The sequence below is a fragment of the Lolium rigidum genome, chromosome 6 (genome assembly GCF_022539505.1).
Source record: "Lolium rigidum isolate FL_2022 chromosome 6, APGP_CSIRO_Lrig_0.1, whole genome shotgun sequence".
Taxonomy (NCBI): Eukaryota; Viridiplantae; Streptophyta; class Magnoliopsida; order Poales; family Poaceae; genus Lolium; species Lolium rigidum.
The window spans coordinates 85848952-85866539 of record NC_061513.1 but is presented as its reverse complement, the minus strand read 5'-3'; the positions used below and the strand labels follow the sequence as shown (position 1 = coordinate 85866539).

At 44.5% G+C, this 17588-nt stretch overlaps 1 protein-coding gene across 1 annotated transcript; it reads right to left on the bottom strand.

Moving 5' to 3' along the window:
- Window positions 1–605: 605 nt before the first annotated feature.
- On the bottom strand, window positions 606–3152 carry LOC124662884. Its single transcript, XM_047200667.1, has 3 exons — window positions 3103–3152; window positions 2262–3070; window positions 606–670 (listed from the first exon to the last, which is right to left on the bottom strand). Exons 1-3 carry the CDS (start codon window positions 3150–3152, stop codon window positions 606–608), a joined length of 924 nt encoding a protein of 307 aa, XP_047056623.1.
- Window positions 3153–17588: the final 14436 nt, after the last annotated feature.

Genomic DNA, 17588 nt, shown 5'->3' with positions numbered 1-17588 from the left:
TAGCATCGTTGCCTTACATCAACTTCAATAAAGAAAGTTGTGTGCATCGTTTTAATGTAGATGCCAGGAAATTTAACCTCCTTCTCGAAAAGAAACATCACATGCACAAGGGCTTATCTGATTAAGTTATGGTATAATAATAGATGGATTTTTCACCATACTTGGAGCCACATGGACTATGTACTTGTAATCGGCATAGTATGCTAATTCAGCACCCATTCAGCCATTCTCCAACTTAATCGATGATGTATTGCTATGTGATGACTATAAGCATCATTTCTTCAGAGTCCAATGTCCTATTCGACGGTACGCCGTAATACCTTGTATTCATTCAACCATCCCTTGTGTGCACCGATTTAGGCATGGATTCCAGATGAAAATTTCTTAGAAAACAAGCAGAAATCAACAAGCACGCTGCATTCCCTCAACAACAACAAAAAAGCCAACAACCACGCTGCAGGTATGCAAAACACAGCAAGTCCATAACTGCAGTTCAAGGAAAACATAAGAACATAGATGACTAATTATCAACCGATTCGAGATATGAAGTCCTCAATCAATCAGTATATCACCCAGGACGACGAGAGAGCCAAACCCGCGTGGTGCTAAACCAGCGCACCTGCTTCACCAGAGCCCCAGATCAGACTGTGCTCAGCAATGAAATCACAGACTGATTGACAATCATGAATTTAGATGTGGAAACAGGAACGCACCTGATGCTAGTGCGGCGAGAACTGTTGCAAAAATTTCGAGCGCTACCAGGACGTTCATTGCCATATCCAAAAAATGAGCTGCAGGCATCGACCATCTTTTTAGACGGAAGGCTCGAAATGAGCCCGGCTTTGAATTAACAAAGCCATCAACCGGCCAGGAGTTACACCATGAGTTACAACACACATAAGAAACGCACACCGAAAAGCTAACAACAAACGACAACACAGAGAACGCCGCCATGCGCCAGGTTGAGGGAGCTTTGTCATCTGTTGCATCGGAGTGAGCACGTCAATGTCCACGCCAACAAACCTCCTACCGCATCAACACAACAGCTCAAGGGGGACTCGACGGCGGGCCACCATCCTAGCAGAACTTGAGGATCCAAAGGTGAGGGGGTCTTGCGGCGACGCCTCCAAGAAGGTGCATGGCGCATGAATGCGTCATCGTCGTCGGCAGAGACCGAGGGCCTGCAAAGCTTTCACCCAGACCCCGAACCACCACCCCCGAGCTCGGGTTAGGTCCAGACCAGAAACACAACATCTTCCAATGGCATTGGGATAGGCACACCAGCCGAGACTACGACCAGACGCCGACCTAGCAAAGCCCCCCAAGGCACTAGGCGGACCGTCAGCTACCGCAGCAAGGCCGTGTAAAAGTAGCCAGGCTGACGAGGTGAGAGGGCTGGAACACCAGCGAGAGATCAAAGGGTGATCCACAAGACACTACAAGAGAAGGTTGCCCGAAGCGGGGCCACCAAGATTAGCAGGTTGAGGCGGAGGGACGGAAACCATCAATTCGAAACGGGGAATCCACATCGGGACGCCTTCAACAAGGGAACGACACCTGAAAGGTGACGCCGTCACCGGCAATGGCAAGGCCTTGCGTAGCTTTCGCCTAGATCCCACCGGGTCAAAATCTGGTCGCCGTCGCGAGGACGCAGAGCGGACAGAACATAGCTCACAACCGCACCTCCAACCCAAGCCACACTAAGACCTAGCCCCAACTAGATTCACCCACAGGAAGGACGCAAGAGCTGGTTGGCCAAGCCCGGCCAGACCCGGAACCAGACGTCGCTCGACGTTGGATCGGCGGCGCCACGACGGATGCACCAACACCAGCACGCCAGCACCTGCGGCAGCGTGACCCAAATAGATCAGAGGGAGAGACCACAACCGCAAGAGCAGATGCAGTACGGAACATGCCGCCTACCCGGTGAGCACGCGCCGGCTTAGGAACCCTATCCCAAAAAAGCTGACCAGGACGACGCCCAGTGCATCGTCCGAGTGTCGAGAACCCCCGCGAGAACCCGAAGGACGCCGACACGGATGGGCTTCGAGGATGCCAGATTCGCAAATGTGGCCACCCCCGAATCCGAGGGCCTCAACGCCGGTCACGGCAGAAGGGAATATCGGGGCGGCGGGCGCGAGCGGAAGGCGGCCGCCGGCGGCGGGCGGCGGCCGGCGGCGGCATCGACCATCTTCACCTTAGAGACAGCTTAGAATTTGGCATGATCTTGCAAGAGAATTGCATGGAGAAGAAATACTCACTCCGCCATGTCGGCACGGGCTGCGGTTTAACCAATGTCTCCACTCGCAGGAAGCAGCTGTAGCCAACAACGTCCGCCACGCGCACGTGCGCACCGTCGAGGCCCCAGGAGCACGGCGGCACCTGCCGCGCCGCGTCGCCCAGGCACCGTGCGCACTCCGCCGCGCCGGCGCGGTCCCGCGCGCACTGCGCCAGCACGCGCACCCTGGTCTTCACCCTCGCGACGTCCGGAAACAGGCGCACCGTGTTCTCCGCGGCGACGCTCCTCCTCGCCAGAGCGGCCGCGTCCCTGAACACATGCGCTCCCAAGGCCTTCGCGGCGCGTCGCCGTGCCATGGACCGCGCGAGCGCGACGAGCTTCCGCGTGTCGAAGCAGTTGGGGTCCCCTCCCGGGTCTTCGCCGGAGAAGACCACGTCACGGAAGGCGTCCTCCCGCGCGGAGGAGGTGTTCGTATCGGCGTAGGCCACGAAGCAGCTGTCGCTCCTCCAAGCTCCGCCGCGGCGGCTCGCGCCAAGGCAGCTGCGGGTGAGGTTCTCGGTGGCCGCGGCGAGGCACGCGTGGCAGCTGTCGGTGCGGTCGAAGCCGAGGCAGATGCCGCGGACGAAGACGCCGTGGTCGTCGGAGTGAAGGGAGGCGAATCCATGCGGTGCGGCGGCGGCAGGCAGGGCGATCAGGAGCGGGAGGAGGCTTTCGCGGAAGACGCTGCTGTTTCTTGCGGCTGATGATGGCGGCGGCGGCGGCGGGGCGCAGTCGACCAGAGCATAGCTGGCCGTGACGCGCATCTGGACGGTGCCGTTGTCGACAAAAAAAGCTCAGCACCAGGACGGCGATTAAGACGAACCAGGTGTGAGGTGACCACGGCGACGGAGCACAACGCGCAAGCAGTCGCCATGGAGATGGTAGAATGTGTTTTTTTGGTTTTTCCGTGATCACAAGCTACATCCGTCCAGTGAGCTCGCTAGACCGTTCCTTTCTCTTTTTCTTTGGACGAAGCATTCCTTTTCCATGCTACAAGACTGTGGAGTGACCCACAGCCCGTCTCGTGTCTGAATGGAAACGCGCTTTCCTCATCACTATGGGCCTATTTGGTAGGGTCGGCGCCCCTTGGTATCGGTCCAGTATTTTTGGGCCGTTTGGTTCCCTCGGTTCAGCCGTGTTCTTGCATAGCGCAGGTCTTAAAGCATCTCTGGAACAGGTCCGGAGGAACGACCAGTTTGACAGTTTCTCCAAAGCTAGGCTTTGGTGAGACGAAAATCGACAACGCCGGTCGCGTGGGCACTCCGCCTCGGCATGGCGGGAGAAGCCGAAATCCCAGCGGTGTTGCGCGACAAAGGTAGGGGTAACCTCCATCTTCGGTTACCCTCTCCATTGGCCCCCTCCCAAATTTTTTCCTTTCCCCAATTTTCGCACCGGCGGTGGCGACCCAGATCTGGCGGCGCATCTCCCTTCGGTCTTCGGCGCTGGACCAGGGTCCTCTTTTCTAGCCGCTGCGGAGCCTGCGCACATCTACGGCGGCTTTCGGCCGTGTCCGTCGTCCGCCATGATGGAGGTAAGGGGAAACTCCTTTGTTCTATTGTACTCTCAGATTCACGTTGGTACAACTAGTTGGGCTGTATAAGACCGTTCGTAATGCATAGATCTTATTTCAGTAGACCGACCAGCTCCAGCTTGTGCATCACGCTGCAACACTCATCCTTTGCATACAAGCCTGGATCATGATACTGCACAAGAGAGCAGTTAGGCACGCTGCTTTTCCTCGTGTGAGTTACGATCCTATAGTACAACGAGATCAGGAGGGGATTGCTAACCTAAACCACATCTACAACTACAACGACGTAGAGGCTATCCAGATGCTACGGATGAGAAGAACCCCTTTCTATACACTTGACTTTCAGGACTAGAGGGCTGCTGACTGATAGCATCAACACCTTTGTCGAAGAACAAGTCGCAATGTTTCTTCATGTCATGGGTCATAACCAGAGGTCCAGAGTCATCCATAGCAGGCGATCCACGGAGACTATCTCTCGGTACTTCCAGCAGGTGTTGTACGCAATTGGGAAGCTCGGAGGTGAAATGATCAAGCCAGCATCAACGAACACACCACCCAAGATCAAGAACAGTTACAAGTGATTCCCCTATTTCAGGGTGAGTACAAAATCATGTTCCTTCTACCTATCAGATGTGTGGTACTGTCAGAAACATGACTGTGTGCTATTTTTTTTACAGGATTGCATTGGGGCTATTGATGGTACTCATTTCACTGTAAAGGTAACGAGATCAATATCTGCAGCATTGTGCGGGAGGAAGCACTACACCAGCCAAAACGTGCTAGCAGCTGTGGATTTCGATATGAGGTTCACATGCGTGCTTGTTGGGTGGGAGGGTTCAGCTTATGATGCAAGCATCCTGGCCGACGGCTTGTCAAGGCCTGATGGGTTGCAAATCTCTGATGGTAAGTTCTACCTTGGAGATGCTGGATATGACATGTCGACCTGGTATTCTACCTCGCTTCAGGAAAACAAGGTACCACCTCAACGAGTTCTCTGCGAAGCACCAACCTCAGAATGCGAAAGAGTTGTTCAATCTGAGACACTCAAGCCTTAGATTCACCATTGAGAGGGTCTTTGCTGCATTGAAGAACATGTTCAAGGTCCTTGACCAGAAACCGTTCCTCACTTTTGACACTCAAGTAAAGCTGGTCCTTGCTTGCTGCATTCTTCACAACTGGATCCTAGGTTGGGGCGAGGATGAGTTCTTCGAAGAGGTTGTCACTTTTGATGAAGTAGAGACCGGCCATGGCGTGGACACATGCGACAATGATGGCTGAAAGGAGAAGAGGCAAGAGTGGGAAGACACAATGTGGGAAGCCAGAGGCAACACCACCATCTGAGAAGAAGTGAAGAAGTGAAGAAGAAGAACCCCCATATGATTCCCTGTTTCTCGAACCCCTATTTGATCCCCGTATGTTGAACGACCCCGTTATGATAAACTGCCATTCGTAGTAGCTACGGAGCATCGTGTTATGAAATACCATTCGTACTAGCTAGGGTTGATTTCGTGAACTGCTAGCTTCGTAAGTTTGCAACTATCATGAACTGTGATTTATGTGTGATGGGAGGTGAGAGCATGGTAAGGCTACCCTTTGTAGAGAAGAGGTAACCTTAGGAATGCCTGGATGGTACCAAACAGGCGTAATCTCGTGTCCATCGAGATTTTCGGGTTGGCTGCAGGAAAACAAACAGAAAGCCCTTTTCGGCCCAACCGATGTAGCCAGACCTACCAAACAACAGGCCAATTCCGACCCGTGGCACTTTCTCGACGCGCAGGTGTGCTTGCACCACTGCGCCAGTGAGCCAGGATTCGAGCCCAGGCTACCAAACGCGCCCTATGTACATTGAAGCATCCACGCAACTTCCTTCCTCCACCTCATGCATTTCGCCATAATTTTGTTTCCCTTCGTAAACCTGATAAACTCTTCTTCCACATACGTGTGCCAGCCCATCGTTGGCATTTACATGTTATAAACCTCCTATGAAACTCCTTCCGAGTGCCACAAATTTTTGTCATCGCCGACAACAAATTAGTTGCTAAGAAAAGGATAATTGCTAAGATGAGATTTGACAACCATCAAAACATACCCTCGCTTGTCCTTTTTTACATCGGTTTACTAGTTCTCGATCGGCTGATAAATCTTAGAGCTCGGTCAACTACGGAATCAGAATCGTTGAGTTTATGTCGTGATTTGTCATTTGTGTGTGAAGTGTTATAAGCGGATTGCAAGTGAGTGTTTCCTAGTTGAAAGTGGGTTGCAAGTGATTATTTTGTAGCTACATGTGGGTTGCAACCAATGAGAAATATTTTTAACCATTAGATTTGAATTATTATTCGTGCTGCATATGGATTGCAAATGAGTTGCGACTATCTGAGAATTGGCCCTCGAATATCCAGATCCCATGAAAAGGACAAGATGGCAGCTCCTGGTCCGCCTCTCCTAGTCTATGGAGAAGGCCAAACAAGATACTAGGTTCTAGTAACGTTCAAACAACGAAGTTTACCCTCTTAATTTGTGCGTTAATATTTGTGCAATACACATTATATCAAGAAACCGAGGGGATATTTGCCATAATTTACCCTCTTGAATTTTGCCATAATTTTGTTTCCCTCCGTAAACCGGATAAATACAAACTAGACATATAATTTCTTCCTATACACGCGTATAATTTATTCCTATACACGCATAGTAAACATAGTAAGTGATGTAAAGTACTTGAAACTGCAAGGGGGAAAAGGGTTCTGAAAGAACATCTCTTCATAATTATGTTTTGTGTGTTTGATGACAACATATGTGATGATCTAATGTGACTTAGTGTGCAGATATTATCTACATTATAGTTTGAAGTGAGAAGTATTAAAAAGGGAAAGCCATGGATGAAAAGGAAGAAGAAAGAAAGAAGGCTGGAATTTCCAGGCTGGATATTCCGGGTCGGAAATTCCCCCAAATTTTCGCTAAGGACTTAAAGGTCCAGAGCCCCTAGATGACCCCCAAAAATTTGCCCGGACATTTCTGTCGAAGGGGCGGAAATTCCGGGCCGGACATTTTGAGAATTTCCGGCCCCCAAAATTTCGCTAAGGACCTAAGGGTCTAGGATCTTAGTATACCCCCTGGAATTTTGCCCGGACATTTGTATCGAAGGGGCGGAAATTCCGGGGGGGGGGGATTCCGGCGCCAACTTACATCGGAAAATTCGGCCCTAAAAGTCAGCAACGGGTACATTTGGTGGGGTATAAATATCCCCCTTCTTCTTCCAGCTCAAGTTGCTCAATCCCGCCCAAGTTCATCCACTATTAGAGCCACTTCAAGAAACACAAGAATCACACGATCTCCTCTTCCAACCATCCAAAGCTCTTGATCTTTGGAGAATCGAAGGAGAAGACCCCGATATACATCTTCACCGAAGCGATTTACATTTCCCCCTCATATGATTGAGGACCCCTTTGTTAGTGCTCCTCTTTGGAAACCCTAGTTGTTTGTGGTTGATTTGTTCTTGTTATTGTTGTGTTGTTACAGATATTGGGAGCCTCCAATTTGGTTGTGGATGTGTGCCCCAAAAACCTTGTAAAGACCCGTTTTCCGCCTCGAGGAATTCACTTAGTGGAAGTGGGCTAGGCATGTGCGGCGTTGCTGATGACCCACAAGTATAGGGGGTGTATCGTAGTATTTTCGATAAGTAAGAATGTCGATCCCAACGAGGAGCAGAAGGTGTTGACAAGCAGTTTCGATGAAGGATTCACTGTAAATGCTCACAGACAAGTATTCAGGGGGTTTTGATGTAGCAGATGAATAAAGTACAAGTAAGTAAAATGCGAGAGTAACAATTGCAGCGAGTGGCCCAATCCTTTTTAGTACAAAGGACAAGCCGGTTTGATTACTTATAATGACCAAACGTTCTTGAGGACACACGGGAATTTAGTCTAGTGCTTTCGCTTCATTTAGCCGATTAATCTTCATTGTTTTGATAAGTGTTGTGTGGGTGAACCTATGCTAATGCACGACCCTTCCTAGGACTAATACATACTTGTGATTATACCCCTTGCAAGCATCCGCAACTACAAGAAAGTAATTAAGATAAATCTAACCACAACCTTAAACTCTGAGATCCTGCTATCCCTCCTGCATCGATATACCAACGGGGGTTCAGGTTTCTGTCACTCCGGCAACCCCACAATTGGCAAACGAGTACAAAAGATGTATTCCCCTAGGCCCATAAAGGTGAAGTATCATGTAGTCGACGTTCACATGACACCACTAGAAGAATAACACCACAACTTAAATATCATAACATTGAATATTACTCAACCATAATTCACTACTAACATTTAGACTTCACCCATGTCCTCAAGAACTAAACGAACTACTCACGAGACGTCATATGGAACATGATCAGAGGTGATATGATGATTAATAACAATCTGAACATAAACCTTGGTTCAATGGTTTCACTCAATAGCATCAATAACAAGTAGAAATCAATACCGGGAGAGTTTCCCCTATCAAACAATCAAGATCCAACCCAAATTGTTACAGCGGTGACGATGTGCAGCGGTGGAGATGGCGGTGATGATGATGAAGATGATGGTGATGATGATGGAGATGATGTCCAGCTCGATGACGGTGACGATGGCGTCGATTTCCCCCTCCGGGAGGGAATTTCCCCGGCAGATTTCAGCCTGCCGGAGAGCTCTTTTCTCTCTGGTGTTTTCCGCCCCTTCTGGCTCCCTTCGTCTTCTAGAAAAATAGGAATTTTCATATAATTTCCGTCAATTGTTGATCTTCCGAAATATTGCATTCTGACGGCGCTTTTTCCAGCAGAATCCTGACTCCGGTGCGCGATCCTCCGATAATCATGAAACATGCAAAATAGATGAAATAACATAAGTATTATCTCCACATATGAAATATATCAATGAATAACAGCAAATTATGATATAAAATAGTGATGCAAAATGGACGTATCAACTCCCCCCAAGCTTAGACTTCGCTTGTCCCCAAGCGAAACTGAACTCGGTAAACAGGACCACATGTTTATGGAGTGAAGAGTCGATAAATAAAATAAGGACAAGAAGCATCATATTAATTCACACAAGACATTCTAGTGAGCAACTTCCTCATACAATTCAACTTGAAACAAGTAAAAGGTAATCACAAATAAAGGTGCATAAGAAATCATAATTGGTGATGGCAAACTTCATTCTTGGTCAGAGAACAATTAACAGATTGTACTTATCTATCGAGCAGCGCTCTTATGTTAAAGCTTATGTGGCACAACTTGCATATTCAGTCATAATAATCTCTCATAATCATTGATAACTTTCAAAGCTATATTCATTCGGATAAAACTTGTACTAAACAAGGAAAAGTAAAAGGCATGATGAAGTAGATCACAATATAAATGATTTGATCACAACAACTCAAATGCTTGCTTAAGATGGAGGAAAATAGGTTTACTGACTCAACATAAAGTAAAAGACATGCCCTTCGCAGAGGGAAGCAGGGATTAAATCATGTGCTAGAGCTTTTTCAGTTTTGAAATCATATAGAGAGCATAAAAGTAAAATTTTGAGAGGTGTTCGTTGTTGTCAACGAATGGTAGTGGGTACTCTAACCCCCTTGCCAGACAAACTCTCGAAGAGCGGCTCCCATAAAGTTTTATTTTTGGTTGACACTCCTTCCAACCTTTGCTTTCACAAACCATGGCTAACCGAATCCTCGGGTGCCTTCCAATCATTCTCATACCATGAAGGAGTGTCTTTTATTTTAGTTTTATTTAGATGACACTCCTCCCCACCTTTGCTTTCTCAAGCCATGGCTAACCGAATCCTCGGGTGCCGTCCAACAATCACATACCATGGAGGAGTGTCTATTTGTAAAATTATGAAAGTTAATTAATTTGGGGCTGGGAACCCCATTGCCAGCTCTTTTTGCAAAATTATTGGATAAGAGGATGAAGCCACTAGTCCATTGGTGAAAGTTGCCCAACAAGATTGAAAGATAAAACACCACATACTTCCTCATGAGCTATAAAACATTGACACAAATAAGGGATGATAAATTTTGAATTGTTTAAAGGTAGCACACGAAGTATTTACTTGGAATGGCAGGAAATACCATGTAGTAGGTAGTTATGATGGACACAATTGGCACATGTTTGGGTTAAAGTTTGGATGCACGAGAAGCATTCCCTCTCAGTACAGGTTTTTGGCTAGCAAGGTTGATTAGCAAGCATAAGAGTTGAGGGAAACAAACAAATATACATGTGATAGAAACAATCATGCATCTTCCTTGTAAGCACAAACAATTTTAACTTCAGAATAATAAGCTAAAAGCTAACAAGAAAGGAAGACAATGAAACAACTACATGTATTTCTCTTTTCTACTAAAACCTCAAAGTATTGTTGTTATTGACCAATGCTAAGTTTGCCAAAACCAAATAGATTTAATCAATGCTCCCAAAGTGATACCAATACTAATAACAAGATCAATCATATAATAGAGATTGCAAACTAAAATAAGATGTGCAATATGTAAATGATAAGACTTCTCATTAATATTCCATAACGATAACTCACACCAAGGGATACATAGACAACTAACTAAGGAGAGATACTTCCAAACTGCAACCCATCTTATATGATAACTTCCCTACTCATGATATGACACTACTTGATAGTAAAAAGTAAAAGATAGTGATGATGTGATACCGCGGCACTCCCCCAAGCTTGGAACAAACCAAGGGGATGCCAATACCGATGATGAATTACTCCTTCGGCAGTGGTGGTGATGATGGGACGACCCTGATGGGAGTGAGGAACCGCTCTAGCATTCTTCGGAGTCGATGATTCTCTTCTTGAAGTATTTCCACTTCCCTTCTCAGAGCACGGTATTGATCACAAAACTCATCGGTAACCCGTAAAGCTTCTTCCAAAACAGGGAAAGAGTCAAGGCTAGGAGCAGGTGGTAAGGGTCCCTGCAAGTTATGAGAAAAAGAACGTCGAGTGTTAGCAGATCCCACCAAGATTTGCTTGCTTCCAACAGCTTGTTGTTCTTGTTTTGACAACATCTTCTTCACTTCTTCCTCCGAAAGCCCCTTGCCCTTGTTGTTGGAGGCCATGGTGCTTCTAGATCAAAAACAGATCCTGGTAGAAAACAGCTCGAAACAAAACACGTCGAGAAAACGACATACGGACCTCCAGGGGTCCGGGGGATTATATAGCAGGAATTTTTATGTCAAAAGGAAAGTACCATGTCGAACCAGAGTCAGAGAGGGGCAACGAGGGACCCACCTCATAGGGCGGCGCGGCCAGGCTAGGGCCCGCGCCGGCCTATGAGGGCACGCCCTCGTGCGTCTCCTCCACTCCGTTTCGATCTCGTAATTTTTCATATTTTCCAAAAACAGCAAAAACATTGTTCGGAAAGTAAAACGCGAACTTTTTATTACCAGTACTGTTACCTATTCAAAGTCGAACTCTGCCGGACTGTCAATTTGACCTTTGATGAAAGCTTCCGGAGTCACCACTCGAATAACATCAACATCTTCATTATAGGAATCACCTGAGATATAATGCTTGAGTCTTTGTCCATTCACCACTTGTGTGGCATCGCCTTGGAGAGAACTAATTTTAATTGCTCCTGAACGATATACCTCCACAACGACATATGGTCCTTCCCATTTTGAGAGTAATTTTCCTGCAAAGAATCTGAGACGAGACCGATACAACAGGACTTTATCCCCAACATTAAATTCTCTTTTGATAATTCTTCTATCATGCCATTTCTTAACTTTCTCTTTAAAGAGTTTAGCATTTTCATAAGCTTCACTTCTCCATTCATCTAGAGAACTCAATTGTAGCAATCTCTTCTTACCGTCTAGTTTAGGATCTTTATTTAGTTCTCTTACAGCCCAATAGGCTTTGTGCTCTAGTTCTAAAGGTAAATGACAAGCTTTTCCATAAACCATTTTATACGGTGACATACCCATGGGATTTTTGTAAGCAGTTCTATAAGCCCATAGTGCTTCGTTCAATTTACTAGCCCAATTCTTTCTAGATTTATTAACAGTCTTTTGCAAGATAGATTTAATCTCTCTATTTGATAGTTCTACTTGCCCACTAGTTTGAGGATGATAAGCATGAGCAATTCTATGATTAATACCATATTTAGCAAGAGTTTTTCTAAAACCACCATGAATAAAATGAGAACCTCCATCAGTCATAAGATATCTAGGAACTCCAAATCTAGGAAAAATAATATCTAAAAGCATTCTTAAAGAGGTCTCACCATCAGCACTTTTTGTGGGTATGGCTTCCACCCATTTAGTAACATAATCAACAACGACAAGTATATGAGTGTTACCTTCTGAAGAGGGGAAAGGTCCCATGAAGTCAAATCCCCAACAATCGAATGGTTCAATAACAAGAGTATAATTCATAGGCATTTCATTGCGTCTGGAGATATTACCAACCCTTTGACATTCATCACGGGATAAAATAAACTTCCTTGCATCTTTGAAGAGAGTTGGCCAATAAAAACCTGATTGTAGAACCTTTTGCGCGGTTCTATCTCCGGCGTGATGTCCTCCATAAGCACTACCATGACATTTACTCAATATCTCTTATTGTTCATATTCGGGAACACATCTTCGCAGAATACGATCCACTCCTTCTTTATATAAGTGTGGGTCATCCCAAAAATAATGCCTCAAGTCATAAAAGAATTTCCTCCTTTGCTGAGATCTGAAAAGGTTGGAGGCAAGTACTTGGAAACAATAAAGTTAGCATAATCAACATACCAAGGACTATCTCGCGAACTCACCTTTATTACAGACCAATTGTTCATTTGGAAAACTATCATTAACGAGAACAGGATCATAAGCAATATTTTCCAATCTAGAAAAATTATCAGCAACAGGATTATCAGCACCTTTCCTATCTATAATATGCAAATCAAATTCTTGCAACAGAAGCACCCATCTAATAAGCCTTGGCTTAGCATCTTTCTTTTGCATAAGGTATCTAATTGCGAGCATGATCAGTATGAATTGTAACTTTTGAATCAACAATATAGGATCTAAACTTGTCACGAGCAAAGACTACAGCTAACAATTATTTTTCGGTAGTAGCATAATTTCTTTGAGCAGCATCAAGAGTTTTACTAGCATAATGAATAACATTCAATTTTTTATCTACTCGCTGTCCAAGAACAGCACCTACAGCAAAATCACTAGCATCACACATAACTTCAAATGGTAAGTTCCAATTAGGAGGTTCAACTATAGGAGCAGTTGTTAAGGCTTTCTTTAGAGTTTCAAAAGCTTCCTTACAATCATCATCAAAAACAAAAGGTACATCTTTTTGAAGAAGATTAGTAGGAGGTTTTGAAATCTTGGAGAAGTCTTTAATAAATCTCCTATAAAACCCAGCATGACCAAGAACACTACGAATACCTTTAACATCCCTAGGATAGGGCATCTTCTCAATTGCTTCAACTTTAGCTCTATCAACTTCAATACTTCTCTCGGAAATTTTATGTCCCAATACAATTCCTTCATTAACCATAAAGTGGCATTTCTCCCAATTAAGAACAAGGTTAGTTTCTTCACATCTCTGCAAAACTTTATCAAGGTTCCGCAAGCAATTATCAAAAGAGTTCCCATAGACAGAAAAATCATCCATGAATACCGCTACAATATTCTCGCAAAAGCCATGAAAAATAGCATACATGCATGATACGTCCAAAACGTATCTACTTTCCCGAACACTTTTGCTATTGTTTTGCCTCTAATTTGTGTATTTTGGATGCAACTAACACGGACTAACGCTGTTTTCAGTAGAACTGTTCTGGTGTCTCGTTTTGTGCGGAAATCCAACTTTCGGGAAAATCCTCGGAATTTATGCGAAGGCCCTATTTTCCCGGAGACCGACGGAGCCGGAAGGACAAGTCAGGTGGAGGCCCGAGGGCCCCACACCATAGGGCGGCGCGGCCCAGGGGGGGCCCGTGCGGCCATGTGGTGTGGCCCCCTCGGCCGGCCTCCGACGCCCTCCTTCGGACTATTTATCGGCCTCGACCTAAAAACGCACGGGGAGAAGTCGAAGTCGCCAGAAACCCTCCAGAACGCCGCCACATCGCGAAACTCCGTCGCGGGAGCCGAAGTCTCCGTTCGGCACTCCGTCGGGACGGGGAATTGGAGGAGATCATCGCCATCATCACCGCCAACGCCTCTACATCAACCAGCCATGTTTCCCCCATCCATGTGTGAGTAATTCCCCGCTGTAGGCCGAAGGGGATGGTAGGGATTGGATGAGATTGGTCATGTAATAGCATAAGATTGTTAGGGCATAGTGCCTAGTGTCCGTAATTGGTACTTTGATGATATTGTTGCAACTTGTTATGCTTAATGCTTGTCACTAGGGCCCGAGTGCCATGATCTCAGATCTGAACATGTTATTGTTTCATCATGATATTCATTGTTTATTGATCTTACCCGCAAGTTGTATACACATGTCGTTGTCCGGAACCGATGGCCCCGAAGTGACGAAATAGGGACAACCGGAGGGAATGGTAGCGATGTGAGGATCACATGTGTTCACGGAGTGTTAATGCTTTGCTCCGGTACTCTATTAAAAGGAGTACCTTAATATCCGAGTAGTTTCCCTTGAGGCCCGGCTGCCACCGAGCTGGTAGGACAAAAGATGTTGTGCAAGTTTCTCATTGCGAGCACGTACGACTATAATTGGAACACATGCCTATTGATTGCTTTGTACTTGGACACCGTTTTATTATTATCCGCAAATGCCCTGCTATGATTGTTACATGAGTTTCTCTCATCCATGCAACGCCCGTCATCCGTCCCCGTGCCTACGGTATTTTAATCCTGCTTGTTTACTAAAATCACTACTGCTGTCTCTCGTTACTCTGTCGCGGTTATTTCACTACTGCTACTGCTATAAAACTGTTACTATCGATAAACTCTTGCGAGCAAGTCTGTTTCCGAGTGCAGCTGAATTGACAACTCCGCTGTTAAGGCTTCCAAGTGTTCTTTGTCTCCCCTTGTGTCGAATCAATAAATTGGGTTTTACTTCCCTCGAAGACCGTTGCGATCCCCTATACTTGTGGGTCATCAAGACTATTTTCTCGGCGCCGTTGCCGGGAGCATAGCTTTATTTGGAAGTTCACTTGGATTAATATTGTTCGCTGCAAATTCTCCATCATGGGTAAACCTCGCGATACTAAGGTCGCCATATTACCATCCACTACAAGAAAAGGTACAATTCTGAATACCTCCGCTACACTTGATTCACCATCTGTGATTGATAAACTTGTTTCACCGCCACATGCTTCACATGCGGGTACTTCGCTGAATCTGAAAACTCTCATAATATTGATAATATTTCTGCTGTGCTTGATGATAGTGGTTCATTGGGATCTTTTCTAGATGCTACAATTGCTAGGTCTAGACAAATTGAAAATACTGAAACTCCTAATGCTACTACACCTGTTAATTCACCCGAACTTGATTATTTTAGTGATGATCCTGATGAAGATTATGTGGAGCTTAATGATGATTTTATTGAAAAATGCAATGCTACTACTGATGCAAGAAAAATTAAAAAGTTGCTTGCAGAACATGCTTCGTTAGATATAAATCGTCTCCCGATCCTAAGTTTGCCACATCTCCTATAAACATTAAGGATAAAGATTATGATTTTTCTCTTGATCTATCTCATATAGCTATTGTTGAGAAAACACCCTTTTGTGGTACTGAAAAAGAAAGTGCTGTTGAACACATGACTGAGTTATCTACTCTAAGTAGCTTGTTTTCTGATGATGTCAAGATGCGTACTTACTTTGTTGCTAAAATCTTTCCATTCTCATTAAAGGATGATGCTAAAACTTGGTATAATAGTTTGCCACCTAATTCTATTAAAAGTCCAAAAGAATTGCTTGATGTTTTCTTCCGTAAATACTTTCCTCGCTAGTGCTCAACATATTGCTTTGCGGAGAATTTATAATTTTAACCAGGAAGATGGAGAGAAATTGCCCGAGGCTTGGGCGAGATTTTGCTCTCTTATTAGAGCTCGGCCGACCATGATTTGGAAAAGCATGATTTACTTGATATATTTTATAGTGGACTAACCATTGAGTCTAGGGCATACCTGGATAGTTGTGCTTGGTTGTGTTTTCGGGAAAAGAACTCCGGATGACGTCGAAGAATTATTGGCTAAAATAGGCCAGAATCATGATGATTGGACTACGCTCGAACCAACTCCAACGCCAATATTAAAGAAGAGGGGTTTAATTAAATTGAATGATGAAGATATGAGGGAAGCCAAGAAGTCTCTCAAGGAGAAAGGTATTAAATCGAAGATGTGAAGAATCTTCCTCCCATAGAAGATATATGTGAGATAATTCCCCCTTCATCCATGATTGAGGTAAACTCCCTTCAACGCTTTACTAGGGAAGATATTCCGTATTCGAAACCCCCTGCACAATGCTTAGATGAGTTTGATAATTATATTGTTAAGCAAGAAAATTTTAATATGAGAGTAGAGAATCATTTAATGGAAAATTCTTGAGCTATTAGTGAATTGCATGATATTGTAGAGAGAACCTCCAGTGATGTTAAGATGCTTGTTAAACATTTTCATATGGTTCAAACTCAAATTGATCAACTCACTAAAGTGCAAAATGACTTGTTAGGGAATAATTCTAAAGAGAAACATGCTTATGAAGTAACAACTAGAGGTGGTGTCTCTACCCAGGATCCTCTATATCCTGAAGGGCATCCCAAAAGAATTGAACAAGATTCTCAACGCATCGAACCTAGTGCTCCTTCTAAGAAGAAAAAGAAGAAGAAACATAAAAATGTTGTAGAATCCTCTGAACCTGCTAATGATCCTAATAGTATTTCTATTTCTGTGCTGAAACCGAAAGTGGTAATGAACATGATAAAGATAATGATAAGAATGATGCTCCCGATAAAGAAGAGGTTGAAGAAGAACCTCGAAAAGCATGCTAAAAATAAAAAGTACACTAAAGAAGATTTTATTGCTGAGAAACATGGTAATGAAAGAGAACCTTGGGTTCAAAAGCAAATGCCTTTTCCTGCTAAGAAACTAAAATCAAAGGAAGAAGAACACTATAATAAATTTTGCGATTGGATGAAACCTTTATTCTTGCAAATCCCTTTGACTGATGCTATTAAATTACCTCCTTATTCAAAGTATATGAAAGATATTGTTACTAACAAAAGGAAAATCCCCAATGAGGAAATTTCCACTATGCTTGCTAATTACTCTTTCAATGGCAAAGTGCCAAAGAAGTTGGGCGACCCAGGTATACCTACTATTCCTTGTTCTATTAAGAATAATTATGTTAAAACTGCTCTATGTGACTTGGGAGCCGGTGTTAGTGTTATGCCTTTTTCTCTTTATAAGAGACTTTATTTAGATAAGTTGATACCTACTGATATATCTTTGCAAATGGCTGATAAATCTACTGCTATTCCTGTTGGTATATGTGAGGATGTTCCTGTTCAAGTTACTACTAATTGCTTGATATTAACTGATTTTGTTGTGTTGGAAATGCCTGAAGATGATAATATGTCTATTATTCTTGGGAGACCTTTTCTTAACACCGCAGGGGCTGTTATTGATTGCAATAAAGGAAAGGTTACTTTCAATGTTGATGATAGGGAGCATACCGTTTATTTCCCCAAGAAGATTGATAAAGTATGTGGAGTCAATACTATTTTTAATGTGAGAACTATCAAAG

Bases quoted from the DNA above. Each gene is read 5' to 3' on its own strand.
- LOC124662884 (XM_047200667.1), bottom strand. From the start codon at position 3,152: ATGGCGACTGCTTGCGCGTTGTGCTCCGTCGCCGTGGTCACCTCACAC. The intron at 3,071-3,102 runs GGTTCGTCTTAA...CTGGTGCTGAGC, and splicing joins GCCGTGGTCACCTCACACCT to TTTTTTTGTCGACAACGGCA. The intron at 671-2,261 runs GTGAGTATTTCT...ATTGTCAATCAG, and splicing joins GCCCGTGCCGACATGGCGGA to TCTGTGATTTCATTGCTGAG.